The sequence below is a fragment of the Strix aluco genome, chromosome 4, assembly GCF_031877795.1.
Source record: "Strix aluco isolate bStrAlu1 chromosome 4, bStrAlu1.hap1, whole genome shotgun sequence".
Taxonomy (NCBI): domain Eukaryota; kingdom Metazoa; phylum Chordata; class Aves; order Strigiformes; family Strigidae; genus Strix; species Strix aluco.
The window spans coordinates 85,320,652-85,337,556 of record NC_133934.1 but is presented as its reverse complement, the minus strand read 5'-3'; the positions used below and the strand labels follow the sequence as shown (position 1 = coordinate 85,337,556).

General features: G+C 45.1%; 2 protein-coding genes across 4 annotated transcripts in view; one reads left to right on the top strand and one right to left on the bottom strand.

The window, feature by feature from the left end:
- The window catches only part of LIN54 (lin-54 DREAM MuvB core complex component), a 41,309-nt gene extending 36,691 nt beyond the window's left edge, over positions 1-4,618 (bottom strand). The window contains exon 1 of one of the 3 annotated variants that reach the window (XM_074823902.1): positions 4,357-4,618. The gene's annotated coding sequence lies outside the window, so the exon portion shown is untranslated. Of the gene's footprint in view, positions 1-1,922; positions 1,972-4,356 lie in introns of those variants that run through there. The other 2 variants (XM_074823907.1, XM_074823906.1) reach the window with 2 other exon arrangements.
- A 100-nt stretch (positions 4,619-4,718) lies between these two features.
- Positions 4,719-14,351, top strand: COPS4 (COP9 signalosome subunit 4). Its single transcript, XM_074823898.1, has 10 exons — positions 4,719-5,061; positions 6,262-6,341; positions 7,100-7,251; positions 8,513-8,616; positions 9,473-9,626; positions 10,721-10,871; positions 11,250-11,420; positions 12,787-12,902; positions 13,268-13,352; positions 13,780-14,351. Exons 1-10 carry the CDS (start codon positions 4,988-4,990, stop codon positions 13,911-13,913), a joined length of 1,221 nt encoding a protein of 406 aa, XP_074679999.1. The 5' UTR covers positions 4,719-4,987; the 3' UTR covers positions 13,914-14,351.
- The last annotated feature ends 2,554 nt before the right edge of the window (positions 14,352-16,905 follow it).

Genomic DNA, 16,905 nt, shown 5'->3' with positions numbered 1-16,905 from the left:
CAAATTAGCAACTCCTATGTGTTTAAAGCAACAGTTATCAAGTGATATGGACATTATATTACACAGTTAAGGTTTTTTGGGGTTTGGTTTTGGCTTTTTTCATGGGAAGAAAGATTAAGCTTATGTCACCACTGACATGTTTATAATAGAGGTGCTAGTTATTTCCTTTTTAAGAATGGCTGGAAGAAAAAAACACCAAACAAACCAACCACTTGCCCACATACCAGTTATGAGGAGATCCTTCTTCCCTTGGCAAGTTCTGGGTAATTTAAGCTTCCATTATAATTTAAAAAGGAAAACCAACAGCTAAAAAACCTTATCTGTCAACAAAGTGGTAATTAAATACTAATAAAACAAGCACCTTCTACAACTCTTTAGGATTTACTGTGAAAAACATCATAGTAGTATCTTTATTGCACTGTTATTTCAGATAGCATCCTTTGCTACTCTGACCACTGTGTGGACGTCATCAGCGGCCTTACTTTCGTTACATTCCAATTCCCTGCGCATACTAAGCCAGCACTACTGCTAAATCTCTCCTGTGCTCCTTTAGCATCTGCCTATTCATTTCTATACAAACATTTTCCCTCCTCCGTCTGCTAGCAAACGTTTATGTAGCTGCAAGGGCAGCCCAGATGAAGGAACCAAGCCGGGTTACAGCTAGCCACCCAAACCAAACCGTGGCCCTGTCACAGTCCCCCTTTCTCCACGCTGCTGACGCTGCTGTTCAACCCAAGAAGAAAACTACTCCACAGAGTAGTGAACAAATTCTGGTGGGTCAGTGTGCTGAGACAGCTCAGTTCAAAGCCTGTGAGCACCAGAACAGCACCAACAATCCAGTTGGGTCAGGGGGCTGTGGAAACCCAGGAACCCCCCTCCCCTCCCAGCTTGGCATCTATACTCCCTGCACAGAGGGAAAGAGAAGAGTATAACCAACTCCTTCAGTGGTGGCAGAATACTAGACTACAGCAGGCCACGTAGCTGCTTAAGTGCTTACAAAGCACAAAAAACCGGGAAAGCATAGAAGAGAAAGAAGCTGCCAAGGAAGAGCAGAGCCATCTTCCCTGCCAGCAAAGCAGCAACAAGCACTCATAGGATTATAGCAGTGCATAGCCACATCTCCCAAATAAATGGAAAAAAACACTGAAAGGAAGTACGAAATTACAAAAGCCATTAGGAAAGTTCTGCCCAGACACTACAATATTAACAATTAACTAGATTTTAAACCAGAAAGCTTTCACCTGTTTGCAGATTGTGTCTCCTGTTTCATTCAAATATTTGGGGGGGAGAACAGATTTAGCAATGTAGGCAGACCTGAGACCACTGGGAACTTTCTGATAAAAATAATATAGAAAAAAAGCGAACCCTGAAAAACTTTTCACAGGAACAACAGATTCATCTAAAGAAGTTTCTAAATCATTCTTCAGATAGGCTTCTCAAGTCCATAGCAGAAACTGCTGTTACCCCAAAGAAAGAAAAAACAACCCACAAAAACCAAACAGCCAGACTATAGAGATAGATGGAGATTGGGTATGTGCCTGGTACTCACAGGACAGATCAGAGCAGAGCCCAAAACTAAGGATATAACCCTCACGTGGCTAGCAACATGTTTGATTGCAGAAGTACAGCTTGTGAAGAGGAACAACACACAAGCTGGAAGAGTGAAGTAGCCACTAATCTACATCCTGATCAGGAATATGAGAAACTTGAATCTCTTGCATCATGTAGCTATGCACCCCATCACTGATCAAGGGATTATTCCAGCATTCTCATTCTTTCTTCTGCAAGAAAATCTTTCATGTTTTCTAACGCTGTCAAGTGAGCAAGCCTAGTCATGGGCTGTACTGAAAGTCACACGCTGCTTACCGGTTTTCTAAGCAACTGAGGAAACCAAGCTACTTAAGGCCTGGCAAAATACAAACCCTTGAATCAAGAGTTCAGGAAACGTTTTCCACTTCTTACTGGGAGCTCCTGCAGATAAGAATAAAAAAAACCCAAACCAACCATGAGTTTGCCTCCTAAGTACTCGTTATGAATACCACCATTGTAGCATACAAATTCTGGAGGACATTAAGATGCGCTTCTAACAGCATGTGAAATAAAAAAGCGCTACTCCTGTAGCACAGGAAGGGAAGAGAAGCACAAGCAGACCAAGTGAGAGATAACCAAGCACAGTTTGTTACTGAAGCAGAAATCAAAACACACACCCCAATCTACCTTACTTCCCTCCCCCAAATATTTTTCAAACAAGTGTAAGGGAAAAGAATCTAAGGGGCTTTGACTGCTTTTCAAAACCTAAGATAAAAGATATGCCAATGTATGAGATAATGTCTCTAAGGCTGAAATCTGACAGCACTCTTCATTGCCATAACTTCAAATTTACCTGTGGTTAGCAGATACTCAACCTGAAACCACTAAAGCTTTTCGAGAATTCTAGCTGAACAAACTTTTGAACCTTACCACATTACAACAAGCATTAAGCACCTTTTAAACCCACTCCAGAAGCTGGGCTGTATTTTCTAACATACTCTCCAAGCTAGCCTTTAAGAGTGCTCAGCCTACAGAGCAATACAGTCGTACATATCTCTGTAGGTTGATACATGTCTGTGCGAGGCATGTAACCAACAGTTACTCCTTGCTGACGCATATGTAAACTGGATGTCTTGGGGGAAAAAAAAAAAGGACTAGTCTAACGCATTTTATTTTACAAAAGGATTCCCCTGACAGAAGAAATATTCTCAGCTGATAACCCACTATTCTTCTTGCCTCCAATAAGCCAAAAAGCTATTGTGCATCAGCTAACCACATGCACAAGGCAATTGCCTGTTATTGCCAGCTTTATGTAAACATTGTAAAGAATATTCCAAACTATTTTGCATATTCAGTCTTTTCTACAAGAACTGTAATAGATTTCAAGCAACTGTTCAGAAGGATGAACCTAATGAAAGACCATTTAAATACCTGTTCTTTCTTCACTTGAAATCTGAAGTCTGAGAGCTTTCCTCCTGTTCACACTATGTTCCAGTAGATAATTTCACATGCTCAATGCCTCAGTGCTTTCCAGAACTCAAAACTTCCACACCAAACATTACTTAATTAGTACACGATGTGCTTCAAAGTCAAAGCCACAAATAATTAATAACACATTCTGACTGCCAATATAACAAGCGAGAGCGATGGAGAGAAGCTGGGACTGTACTGAAGGATGGTCCAGTTAAACTGCCGTCGAGCTCGGAGCTGCCCGCAGCCGCGCAGCAGCACGCTGACAGCCCAGATACACCCTCGCACTTGGGGGAGTTTAAGGAGCACGGAAAACACTCTCCGCCGTTTCCACCGCCCCCCACTCCGCAGGGCAGAGCCCAGCGAACATCCCCGCAAACAAAGGCAGAACGTCCTCAGGCCGGCCCCAGCCCGGCGCGGCCCCTGCGGGTCCGCAGGGGCCAGCCCGGTCCCCTCCGCCGGCCCACGCCGGCCACTTTGGCGAGCAGGGCGTCCCCGGGCCTAACCCACCCGCCGCTGCCTCCTGCCGCCGCCACGGCCGGGGACCCGGCACCGGCCGACCCCGAGGGCTCCAACCACCGATGCGGTGTCCCGCGGACCGGAGGAGCCGGGCCCCGCCGGCTCCAGGCCCAGCGAGGCGAGCCCCGGCGGCCACGACCGTTAGCATGGAGCGACGCCGGCAACGGCGGCCCCCGCCCACCCCCCGGCGACCGTTCCCCCCGCGCGCCCCCCGGGGCCTCACCTCACCGGCGGGCGGCGCGAGGGCGGCCGGGAGCCGCCGGGCTCCGTCAGCGGCCGCCACCGTATTTCGAAAGATCCGCCATTTTCACCCCGTCACCGCCACCCCCCGCGGCCCGCCCCCGCCGCACCTGCCCCCGCCCGCGGGGCGCCCCCCACCCCCGAGCCGCCCCGCCGCCAAACCCCAACTGCTTCCGGACCGGCAGCGAAGGGGACGGCGGCGGGGGCCCGCGCAGCCCCCGCCCCGGCCTGCGGAGGAAGCCTCCCCGCCGCTCCCCGGGTCCGTTTGAACCCCGCCGCTCCGCTGCGGCTCGGGGCGGCACTGATCCCGGCGAGCAGCGGCGATAAGCCGCGCCGAGAGGACATCCCCGGCGGCGGACGGGCGACCGGGACGGCTAACCCCCGCAAGCCCGGGGAGGTCGGCGGGGCCGCCCGGGAGCCCGCCCCACCGCGGGGAGAGCGCCCAGCGGGGCCGGGCCTGTGCCTTCGCAGCGGGAGGCGACTGTCAGCGTTCCGCCGCTCCCTCCCGGCTTCCGCCACTGCCTCCCCGCCAGCGGGGCCGTGCCCGCACCCCTTTCTGCGTCCTCCCGCCGCCGTTTTCCCGCCCCTCGCACTCACCGGGCGGGTGGGCGCTCTTGCTCTTCCTCCTCCTCCTCCGCAGCTCCCGATGCCTCTCTCCGCCGGCGTCACCGAACGCTCTCCACGCCTCGCTCCGCCGCCGGCCCCCTTCCCTCCGTTACCGCGCCCGGCGGCCGCGGCAGCGGCAGCGCCCGCGACGAAGCCGCCGTGTTTGTTCAAAATCACGCGCCCCGCGCCATTCCCCCGCCGCATCCCATAATACTGAGCCGCGCCGCCCTGGCAACGGCCGGCGCAGCGCCCCTCGCGCGCGCGCGCCGCCCCGCCCCGCGCTTCCGGGACCGCCCCCCGCCCGCTTCCGGGGCCGCCCGCTTCCGGGGCCGCGCGCGCCGCTCGACCGGGATCTGGCCCTGGGCCGGGGGGAGGCCGCCGCCGCGCGCGCGCGCCCGCACGTGATTTTACACGTATATAATTCTATACGTGCCGCCCTTGGGGGGGGGGCGGTGTATGTCGGGCCCGCCCGAGAGTGATGCCCTCGGCCGGGCTCTGCCCGCGGCGACGCTCGCCGTCACGTGACCCTGCGGCGCGGCGGCCCCTCTAGCCCGCTGGGGGCGCGGCTCTATGGTAGGAGGTCCGCCCCGCGCGCCAGGGACACGGCGGCGGATTGGCGAAGATGGCGGCCGCGGTGAGGCAGGACCTGGCGCAGCTGATGAACTCCAGCGGCTCTCACAAGGACCTGGCGGGCAAGTGAGTGCCGATGCCGGCCTCCCCGTAGCGGGGCGAGGAGGGGAAGCGGCCTTTGGGTTTACGGCCGTTGAGGGAGGCGGGGAGCGATAGGAGGCTGCCGGGCCTGGGCAGGGGAGGCGGCTCTTGCTTAACGGCCGCGCTTCTTTAAATAAAAAGAAGAAAGAGTTCACCTCACGATTCTGTCTTTTTTATTTTGGTTTGGGTTTTTTTTGTTTCAAACGACGGCTTGCTCTGTGCTGGTGGTGCCCTAGCATCTCAGTGGGGCCTTAGCCCTTCGCCGTAGCTCCCTCGTGTCTGCCTGCCGCCCCTCAGAGGTCGGCTGCGCCAGACTGATAAGTCGGGGAATTTATTTTTCTCCACTGCTATCGCTAACGTAACTCCGTTGTTATTATTTTCCTTAGTTGGATATTTTGGATGGCAAACCTTGGGGTTTGAGCTACGCACAGTGCAGTGTGTCACATAGATTTTTCTCTCCCCGAGGGTTCAGTCAAATGTAAATTCTTTGAGTCCCAGTAGAGTTGCTTATTTTTTAGAGGAATTGCTTCACTTTTAGGACTTTCATGTACAACTTGGAAACGTTCCCCTCAAAATGTGACTTCAGTGTGAACGTAGTACTTCATCACTATTACAGACACTGAGGTTTTGGCCCAGGCAAAATTTAATTAGCTTTGTGAAGCACAAAACCTGGAATTTCTGTTTTTGCAGGAATAAACGCCTAAAAATGCATAGTCGGTGCCAGTGCTAATGTCAAATGACCGTAACATACTATTTGCCTCCCACTCCCAACGCTGTTTCTCATTGAATATGGCATTTTGAACATTTTACTAACTTTATTAACTTCAATCCATGAGCATTACAGTTTTCGTTACTTTTTCTGTGCGCTATCCTAGGGGTGTAATTTTTTTTTTTTTTTTTTTTACCTTCAGAATTGCGCATATGTTCTCAGATAACAACATGGTAAGCTGTATTATCTGAGAATCTAGTCCTGGGCTTTAAAAAGAGCCAGATACCAATTCTAGATGAATGTTCCTGATGTTTGAGCACAAACACTTTGGAAAATTGTCACCTGAAAGGTGTAGAAAATACAAGCAAAAGCAAGGCTCTGACATTGAAAATAAGCAGAGAAACAGAGTATGTTAGTGAAAAAATGTGCCCTATGAGTGATTTTTTTTTTTTTTTTTTTTTTTAATCTGTGGACAGATATCGTCAAATATTGGAAAAAGCCATTCAGCTGTCGGGTGTAGAACAACTTGAAGCTTTGAAAGCTTTTGTAGAAGCAAGTAAGTGCATCTGGCATAATTGGTTGCACGCTGAGTGAAGGCCAGAGGTCTGTGGGACTGCATGTTGGTTAGGGGTGCGTGAGGCTACATAAATACATGTTATTGTGGTCCTGTTGGATCTCAAACACAGCTAGAAGAGGGATCATCATCGCCACGTTCAAAAGTTACGGGAGAATAGACTTGTAAGCTTTGTAAGTTGTTTTAACTTTCCAGCCTGTCAGTGTGACAGTGTTGGAAGGTGAAAACAAAGTAGCATCTGTTGTATGCTAAAATTGATGCTGGATGCCCAGTGGTATTTAAACTAACAATCCCCTTCTTCCCCTGTCTCAAGTTTGAAAAACTGTCAAGAAGAGACGGTTAGGGTTTTTTTGTGTTACGTTTACCTCTATAAATTACACCTATTTTAATTTTTTTAAGTTGAGAATAAACTTAGTGAAATTTAGCCTAAAGGTTTACTTTGTCCAAAATATTTCAGCAAATGAGAACAGTGATTCATAATGAAACTGTAAATCAAAGTGAGAAATTCATTATTATCTCTCAGGGGTTAGAACTCGGGTGACCTCTAGTGTAAACAAACTTTCTGAGAGGAAAAAAAATTCACCTTTTAAAAACAAAGAAAAAAAACCCCTTCACTTGGATACGGTTTTAAAAACGTGAACTATTCAAATTTACTACAAAAGCAAATTATCACTTACAGTGAAGGCACTGACGAGCACTGCATCCATCTTGTGTTTTTCTTCCATGCGTAACTGAACCAGTGGTGAACGAGAATGTCAGTCTAGTGATCTCACGTCAGCTACTGACAGATTTCTGTACCCATCTTCCAAGTCTTCCTGACAGCACAGCCAAAGAAATTTACCACTTCACCTTGGAAAAGATACAACCTAGAGTTATTTCATTTGAAGAGCAGGTGAGCGATCAATGACAAGGGGTTTTGGTTTGCAGGCTTGGCTTTGGGGTTTTTTTCCCTTATCTGCTGAGTATTTTAAGTCTTTAAAAAGCTGTTCAAAACATGTACCTGCTCAGAGTCCAATTTTGCATTCCTGTACATGCAAAACCAGAGCTAAATGCAGAGGGTATTTAGGACCATGCAAAGAATACAGACTCTGTCTCGTCATCAAGATTCTGGGCATGTAATTCCTCCGCTACCAGAAAATGGCTTCTTACAATGAAACAATACTTGTGCTACTGGAGGTAATGTTGAGAGACAGACTGGTACTCATTGTATTGCATTTTACCCAATTACTGAAACAGGCAGGTGATGTAAAGAGCATCTTGACAAATAGCTTTTGTTTCAGAATAAATACCTCTGTGTTTGTATTTTAGCCATAATCATTTTAGCAGGATAAAAAAAGTTTTTTTGAAATCACAATTCTACTTAACTACTGAATGTGCTGCAGTCCTTTTTCAGTTCAGTTCTTGGTTTTGTTGTATGAGTATTCAACATTATCTGAGAGTTCTTATAGAAGATGTTTATATAAAAAGCCTTTAGGATCTAGTATTTGAGAAGAAAAGCAAGGCAGTTTCTGTCATGATTTGTATTTGCTTCTTTTTGTCTTTTTAAGCAGCTTTTACTCTATGGCTTAACCAAACATGCTTGCCTATATGTAATAATAATTATGCATGAATTAAATCCAAGACATCAGATAATTTCTTTTTTTACCCACACTTCTGCTTATAAAACCCAGATTGTAAGCACTGGTATTTTACCTGCTGACAGCTGCTCTACAAAGTAGAAGTTTCTGCATTAGGCTCTATTCATAGTTCACCTCACTCCTATCTCACAGGCATGATGTGAGGTACAACTGTAGGAAATGGCTTGTGAATCTCGGTGCTCCAGTTCTTGAAAGTCTTGTTTCATGTTTTTAAAAGCTTTATAAAAGGTTGCTACTTAATCGTTCCCTGAAGATAAACTCCTTTTATCTTGTCACAAGCTTAAGTGGAAATGCTTCAAATCAGCACTGGTATTTAAGAAGCTTGATAGTAAAGCTTGACCCAGGAGTCCCACGTGGGACTCCTGACATGGGAAGAGTTGCGTGCATGCACGTTACTGTGTTTGTGAAGCTGGGGTATCAGTTGAGGGGGTTCATGAACAAGAACAAGTATTGTGAAAGTTAATACAGAACCATTCATCTTTTATAGTGTTTGCTATTGATTTTATTATTGTTTAGGTTGCTTCAATAAGGCAACATCTTGCATCAATCTATGAGAAAGAAGAAGACTGGAGAAATGCAGCACAAGTACTGGTGGGGATCCCTTTGGAAACGGGGCAAAAGTAAGTACTGTGCTAGATACAGTTATGTGTTGTTGAATATACTTGCTCCCTTTGTATTTGACTAGACCAGTGAGTGAGAATTTTGAGGTTGCATATTTTCCCAGAGTTTCAGTAGTTTAGGCCAGAACTACTGCCAGATGACAGAAGTATAGTTTGATGACTACACATTACAGTAAACAGTTTAGTGGGTCAAAATACTGCACCAGGAGTTTTGCAGTATTTTTTAGTCTTGTTGATAAAGCAGCCTTTTTGATAATATTTTACAAAAGTGCTCCTAAGGTTATTGAAAGGTTCTTGTAAGGTGGCAGTTCTTCCATGTGTTCACCTTTACAGTTCAAAATGAAGACGTAGTTTGAAATTGAATATTAACAAATACAGCTGAGGGTTTTTTTGTGGGGTTTTATTTGTTTGTGTTTTTTTAATTCTAGAACCCTTGCTGTTACTTTTCTCTGGCTGCCCTTTCTATCCTCTTTCTCTGTATGCACGTAGAAGGAATTGCTGTAGGTTTTGCTTATTTAGCATCTATTTGTTCCTCTGCAAGTTTGCTGCTTAACTCAACTGGCTCACCACTTATGGCAAACTTCCAATCCACTAAAACCAGATCATTAGAGTGTACATTTGTGTCTTGGTGGACAGCATTGTTTCTACCGGTGTTTGTAGGAGCCAGTTCTGTATTGGCATTCATCTCAAATTTCCTTGCCCTGAGCAGAGAACACAAATTTTGGTGTAAGGAAGAAAAAAGCAGGGTAAAGCAAACATTGACAAGTGCTTAAGAATCATAATACATGTTTAGAACAACTAGAGCAAGGGTAGTTGTGGAGCAACTCTGAGCACTTGCTTTTCTGTTTCTCTACAGGCAATACAATGTAGATTATAAACTGGAGACCTACCTGAAAATTGCCAGGCTGTATCTGGAGGATGATGACCCAGTTCAAGCAGAAGCTTATATTAATCGAGCTTCCCTGCTTCAGAATGAATCAACTAATGAACAGCTGCAAATCCATTACAAGGTTGCCTAACTTGCTGTATCGTTTTCTCTTTCTGAAGGGAGATGATTCCACACTGAGATGTTTTTATTCAATGCTACTAAAAAATTCAAAGTGAGAAAAGTGACAAAGGGAAAAGCTTCTAAATGATTTTGGGAGCTTGAGAGCCACATCTTAGCAATAATTAAACAGCTCCTTCCTTATGATTTGGAGATAAGTCTGTAAAGGTTCCTTAAATGCCAGCTTTACTGATTGAAAATAAAACTCAGGCTTCAAAGCTTCTGAAATATTGAAAATATTGCCTCCACCTTTGTCTGTAAATCTAAGAGGGGAAAAAAATTCACATCCAATCTTAGGGACAATGGAAGCCCCTGCCTCCAGTAATTAAATAGTAAAAGTAGCTTTAAGCCTCAAGTAGTAAAGTAACTGCTGATATTTCCACTTATTTGTGGGTTTACTGTGTACATAGTTCGTACACTAATTAGTCAAATTGTTTAATAATTGGGACAAATTATGATAACTGTAGTGTGACTATCAATCAAGTGTGGCGGTGTTTAAAATTCACCAACACAAAGCAGATGTGCCATGAGCTGCAACTCAGGGTATGGTGGTTTTGGTTTGTTGGTTTTCCCTTTTCTTTTTTTCTTCCTCCATGCGATGTTTTAAAGTGTGCACTCAGTTGGAAGTGTACATATTTTCTGTAAGCGTTAGAAAAGCACAAAGAAAGGGAGAGAAGAAATATCAGATGCTGTTACAGTGCTGAAAGGGAAAAGCAAACACTTGAAAGGTATAAATTGCTACATAAGAGCTAGTTGTCAATGTCAGTAGTGAAGGGGAAGCTTACATAAGTACAATATCAGCTGTACAATATGTCATTTACTTAGCTTCTGGCATTTAGACATTTGCAGTGTTTAACATATGAATAGTGCTAGGAAATGCTCTTTCAGTTGCTTTCCATTATATTTTAGCAAGGGCTTTACAAGTCAAGCTAATCCTTTGAGGACACGTAGAGCAATATTTAGGGGAGCTGTCATCTGATAATGTGGCAATTTATAAACACCTTTATTATGCAGCCACCCCAGTTAGTTTTCTTTTTCTGACATGTACTTTCGTTCTAGGTTTGCTATGCTCGAGTTCTTGATTACAGAAGAAAGTTCATTGAGGCTGCCCAAAGATACAACGAGCTCTCCTATAAGAGCATAGTCCATGAAACTGAGCGATTGGAGGCGCTGAAGCATGCTTTGCATTGTACTATTTTGGCATCAGCAGGTAAAATACACGTTACATTTTTGTATAGAAGACCCGACATGGGTATTTCATATCCCCTGAAGCAAGTCAACTTGTGCATTACTTGTGGGGAGGGATCCAAAATTGTGAACTCCGTGACAAAATTACCTGTTGGCATGCTGTTAATTCAGAGTTGGGTTACTTCTGTGTCTTTGCCAGTGGTAAGGTGGCATCTTGGCTAAAGATGCAAAAGATAGTCAGTGGCAAACAGTGTTTTGGAACTGAACACAACCAAGTTCCTTCTTTGGTAGAGCTTTGTTGGTTAATTGCATGTCTTGAGAAAAAAGATTCTGTTTATTTCTGTTTACCTCTTTACCTTATCTTTGGTGATCATTTATGAGGATTCTTCTTGACTCCTAGGGCAACAGCGTTCTCGCATGCTTGCTACACTCTTCAAAGATGAGAGATGCCAGCAGCTTGCAGCCTATGGGATCTTGGAGAAAATGTATCTCGACAGAATTATCCGTGGAAATCAACTGCAAGAGTTTGCAGCTATGCTGATGCCTCACCAGAAAGCAACTACAGCCGACGGTGCGTATTTCTCTAAAGCCTTGTGATGCTAAGTGTTCATCCACAGGAGTTAGACTTGCCCAGGGCAGTCAAGGAGTGTGATGAAAAAGAATTTAGGATTGCTTATATGATTATTGTAAAATTATTTCCCAGCATGTTATCCTCATGAGTATAGTTTAATAGCAAAGCTTCTTAAGCCATAGTTCATCTTTCTGATGGGCTATTAAGGTTTTGAAATATTCTTGTAGAAGATAACTTGTAAAAACCTTGTTTCTCTGTCCATGCAGTGTCCTCTTCACTGACAGCCTCCCAGTATTTCTAACCTTGCCTCGTACATTGAGCCTCTGGCCTTTTGAACTTCTCCAGTCCCTAAGTCACTGTTATAAATAGGATACCTAGAAACATGTGACATGCATGTAGGCTGTAAATGGTTTGTGTGGATGATTAATTTATTTGAACTGCTTTGTGACTTGACAGGAAGATGACAGATAGTGAGGGGATGACTTGGACCAACTCACACTGTCTCCAAATTGTTTTCTGATCCATCTCACTGACATCTTATTAGCTCTCTTCTTCCTGGAACTGCTGAACAGTGAGAAATAATGTGAAGTAACGAATATAGAACTGGAATCCTAAACACACTCATCTCAATTTTCTGTATTAGAAGAATATTGAAGTGGAAAAATACATAAGCATGAAATACCTCTTAATCAGGAAAACCTTCCTAGTGAACAATGCTTGTTGATTAAGGACAAATAAACAACTGTGTAATCACAGAGGTGAAAACTGGTTAAAGATACTTTGCTAACAGTAAGCTGCAGTCCTTTCCTTGGGTCAATTGTTGTTTATTTATAACCTGTACTGTTTGTCCGTGTAAATTAAAGAATGCAGGTTAGTTGGTATTTAATAATGTGCTTATCTTCAACTAGAGGTTAACGGGCAAATGAGTTAAATTGTTAAGAAGAGAGAAATTAGATGAGGGTTTATCACTGTACAAGCACAGTAAGAGAGAGGTTAATTGTACTAAGAGCTATAATGAATAATAATAAAAAGCAATGGTCTTTCCATTTGGCAAGCTGGGAACTGATCGCAGGAGGTCAATCTCCCTCAATTCAGATGTTGAGTCTTGTAGCAAAATGAAAGGCTCCACTTGATTATTCTAGAAATCAAATAAAAGGGTTTAAGCTACCTGTCTTAAACCATGTGCCATCCGTTTCTTTTTGTTTGCTTTCTTCTGTGTATCATAACACTGATGCAAGGCAGATGCATCTGGACCTTCTGCACATGTAACCCATGGGGAAAAAAGCATTACTTATCTGCTCTACAATATAAACCAAGTATTTCAGTCTTACAGCAATGGATTTTTTTTTCTCATCTGACCCCTAAGGTTCAAGTATCCTGGACAGAGCTGTTATTGAACACAACTTACTATCTGCAAGCAAACTTTACAACAACATTACTTTTGAAGAGCTTGGAGCGTTACTAGAGATCCCTGCAGCTAAGGTATCAGTTTTCTACATCTTTTGTGAAAACAAGGAACATCAGAGACATGAAGAAAATAGCTGTGGTAAATATTAGAAAAATTAGGTCAATATTAAGAAATAATTAAATATTCCATATTATGAGGAAGGTTAAATATCTAGCACATCTTTTGAGAAGGAAGGGTACACAGTGTGGAATGAACAATAATGGAATTACATGCCACTGATACTGTGTCTAATCATTTCATAATTAGTGTTGTCTGTAGGTTCCTCCCCCCAGTGGGTGGAGATGTTGAAAAACCCATAAGGAGTATAAAGTCTTAATAATTTTTAACTTCTTTCAGAATGGAAGAAGTTTGTAACATCTTTCTCTCTTCGTTATTTCAGGCAGAAAAGATAGCTTCTCAGATGATAACTGAGGGTCGCATGAATGGATTCATTGATCAGATTGACGGAATTGTTCATTTTGAGAGTAAGTTCGACCACAGTAATTTTTTTTTTTTTAGCACCATTCAGAGTGAGCTTTTTGAGTTGCCTTACACGATAAGGAAATGAAGTTTCTTAATGTGTTCCGTCTGAAGTGAGCTTGCTGCCTCTTGCTGTGGCCAGGAGGTGGCAGAGTTTGCCGCAATGGGGGACCACACTTCACGCACCCTCCCTATCACCGGGAAAGCCTCTGTTCATTTCTACTTTGCAGTGCGGGAGTTAGGCTTGTAACAGACAAAATCATTGTAGCTTCTGAATGAGCATGATGTAGCTGCAAGGAAGGCTTCCTCTGTGAGGTGGGTGAGGGCAGTGGCAGAAGAAAAGATTGCAGTTGAAAAGGCAAGGGAATTGCTAAGACTCACTTTGTTTTGTATTGGTTTTTTTTTTTTTGTGTGTGGTTGTGTTTTTTGCAGCTCGTGAAGCTTTGCCAACTTGGGACAAGCAGATTCAGTCGCTGTGTTTCCAGGTTAACAACCTGCTGGAGAAGATAAGTCAGACAGCCCCAGAATGGACAGCGCAGGCCATGGAGGCCCAGATGGCTCAGTGACTGTGCAGCCATTGTCTGAGTGGAGACAATCAACTGCCTGCTGTGCTGGAAGAAGGGAACTGAGTAGGACTGTGAGCCAAATGAATAACCCACCTTCATTTCCCCACCTTCTGCTTTCACTCTGGCTTAGGGCACAGTTAGGTGATACCCTGTTTGGTGTGACAGTTCCCCAGTTCTCTGAGCATAGAATGATGCTGTTGCTGCCTCTGCGTTGCACCCTGCTATCCTGAGAGGTGTGGTTTCTACGTAGAAAAAGCTGCAATGTCTGCAGCAAGTTTTGGTTTTGATTTATTTAATTTTATTTTTTTTCCATTGTATTGCTATAGCTTTGTAGCACATTACTTGCTATGGTGCTTGTCCTGCTGTGAAAATATAAGTGCCATGTTTCTTTTAGTTGTAATTATTCTAATAAAGGCTGGAATGAGCCACTTGATTTAAGTGTTGCGAAGACCTGTTCGTTTTTTCTCTTGGGCAGTAACTTGAAATAATTTGAATTTTTGGAATTGCCAATTTCAGCCCCTGAAAATGTTGAATGAAAACCAGCTTTTTTCCTTCTCTGTTTATAAAACGCAAGTTTGAAATCTTAACTGAAGGAAATACTGACCCTTCTCCTGGGTTGGTACAGCAGAGCACAGAGTTGGCTGTGCTGAGAGATGGTGGTAAAGACCGGTGTTCCCAAGAGCGTTTGTTGCAGTGGTATGCTAAGTGATGAGAACATAGCACATGCCAAGTCAGGTAAGCCAAGCACTCTCTTTGTTTTATTTTCTAGGTCAGCATGAATTGGTAATTTTACAAAAGTATCCATAGTGGTTTTTTGGAACTGGAGGTGTAACAAGAGACTGTGACAGGTAGGGATTCTGCACTACAAAAGATTAAACGCCTTTTGAAACGAGTGGCTGGAGAATACTGTGCAAATTACTTACATAATGAGATAAAAGGGCTAAGTAGAGGTGTCATGTGATAAGCAGGACTAACTTGAAATGGTTATGCACAGCAATGAGGTATTGAAGAATATTGAAGTATTCGGTGCCCGGGAAGCTGATGGAGCAGCTCATCCTGAGTACCATCATACAACATGTGCGGGACAACCAGATGATCAGGCCCAGTCAGCATGGGTTTATGAAAGGCAGGTCCTGCTTGACAAACCTGATCTCCTTCTACGACAGGGCGACCTGCTTATTGGATGAGGGAAAGGCTGTGGATGTTCTTTACCTTGACTTCAGTAAGGCCTTTGACACCGTTTCCCACAGCATTCTCCTGGCGAAAATGGCTGCTTGCGGCTTAGATGGGCACACGCTTTGCTGGGTAAAGAACTGGCTGGATGGCTGGGCCCAAAGAGTGGTGGTGAACGGAGTTAAATCCAGTTGGCAGCCGGTCACGAGTGGTGTCCCCCAGGGCTCTGTTTTGGGGCCACTCCTGTTTAACATTTTTATTGATGATCTAGACGAGGGGATCGAGTGCACCCTCATTAAGTTTGCAGATGACACCAAGTTGGGTGGGAGTGTTGATCTGCTCGAGGGTAGGGAGGCTCTGCAGAGAGAGCTGGACAGGCTGGAGCGATGGGCTGAGGCCAACTGGAGGAGTTTAAATAAGGCCAAATGCCGGGTGCTGCACTTGGGCCACAACAACCCCCAGCAGCACTACAGGCTTGGGGAGGAGTGGCTGGAGAGCTGCCAGTCAGAGAGGGACCTGGGGGCGTGGATTGACAGCCGGCTGAACATGAGCCAGCAGTGTGCCCAGGTGGCCAAGAAGGCCAATGGCATCCTGGCTTGTATCAGCAATAGGGTGGCCAGCAGGGACAGGCAAGTGATCTTACCCCTGTACTCAGCACTGGTGAGGCTGCCCCTCGATGACTGGGTTCACTTTTGGGCCCCTCACTACAAAAAGAATGACTCGAGTGTGTCCAGAGAAGGGCAACGAAGCTGGTGCAGGGTCTGGAGCACAGGTCTGATGGGGAGCGGCTGAGGGAACTGGGGGGGTTTAGTCTGGAGAAGAGGAGGCTGAGGGGAGACCTCATCGCCCTCTACAACTCCCTGAAAGGAGGGTGCAGAGAGGGGGGATGAGTCTCTTGAACCAAGGAACAAGCGCCAGGACAAGAGGGAATGGCCTCAAGCTGCACCAGGGCAGGGTTAGACTGGCTCTTAGGGAGTATTTCTTTGCAGAAGGGGTTGTTGGGCGTTGGAATGGGCTGCCCAGGGCAGGGGGGGAGTCCCCACCCCTGGAGGGGTTGAAGAGTTGGGTTGACCCAGTGCTGAGGGATGTGGTGGAGTTGGGAACAGTCAGTGTGAGGTTCATGGTTGGACTGGAGGAGCTTCAAGGTCTTTTCCAACCAAGATGGTTCTGGGATTCTGTGAAGTGGACCTTCTGATGTTTATCACTGGAGTTGTGTTCTCTTCTTACAGTCTGCCAGATGCACAAGTCTTTCTGTGCGATTTGCTGCAGAGGTTTTCAGAGAGAGGTCTTTTGGTGATGGAGAGCCAAGGTGGAGTTTCATCAATAGCTGTTTCTGACCAGAGGTTGTGTTTTAATTTGAGGTGTTCTCATTCAGGTTGTTCCAGCTTTGATATGGATTGTCTTGGCTCCTTTTTCATTTCAGTCAGGTAGTAATACTATTAATGAGTTTTCAGTCTATGTTCATCCTAGTCTTTTTGTCTTAAAATCTTGAGGATGTTGATGTCTTCTTGAGTCAAATATTTTGACTTAATCCACAACTCTAATGCGTTGATTTTTGTTTTGGCTTTCTTTTTAAATGTGTTTCTGTGTTTAGATTTGTAGTGCTGTTACATTTTTAGAAAAGCCAGGAGTCTAGTGAAGGGTGGTTCATCCATAAATAGGGTGGACTTTGTCAACCTGGTAGATAATATTTCTGAGCCTCAAAACAACTGGCCAAGTGGCAGCAGAGAAGCTGTGGAAGCAGGAGGGAGCTGACTACCTCTTGACAAGTTTACTGTAAAAGAGCAGAAGTGGAAGGTTTTCCAGGTCCTTGTTACAG

Bases quoted from the DNA above. Each gene is read 5' to 3' on its own strand.
- COPS4 (XM_074823898.1), top strand. From the start codon at position 4,988: ATGGCGGCCGCGGTGAGGCAGGACCTGGCGCAGCTGATGAACTCCAGC. The intron at 7,252-8,512 runs GTGAGCGATCAA...ATTATTGTTTAG, and splicing joins TTATTTCATTTGAAGAGCAG to GTTGCTTCAATAAGGCAACA. The intron at 8,617-9,472 runs GTAAGTACTGTG...GTTTCTCTACAG, and splicing joins CCTTTGGAAACGGGGCAAAA to GCAATACAATGTAGATTATA.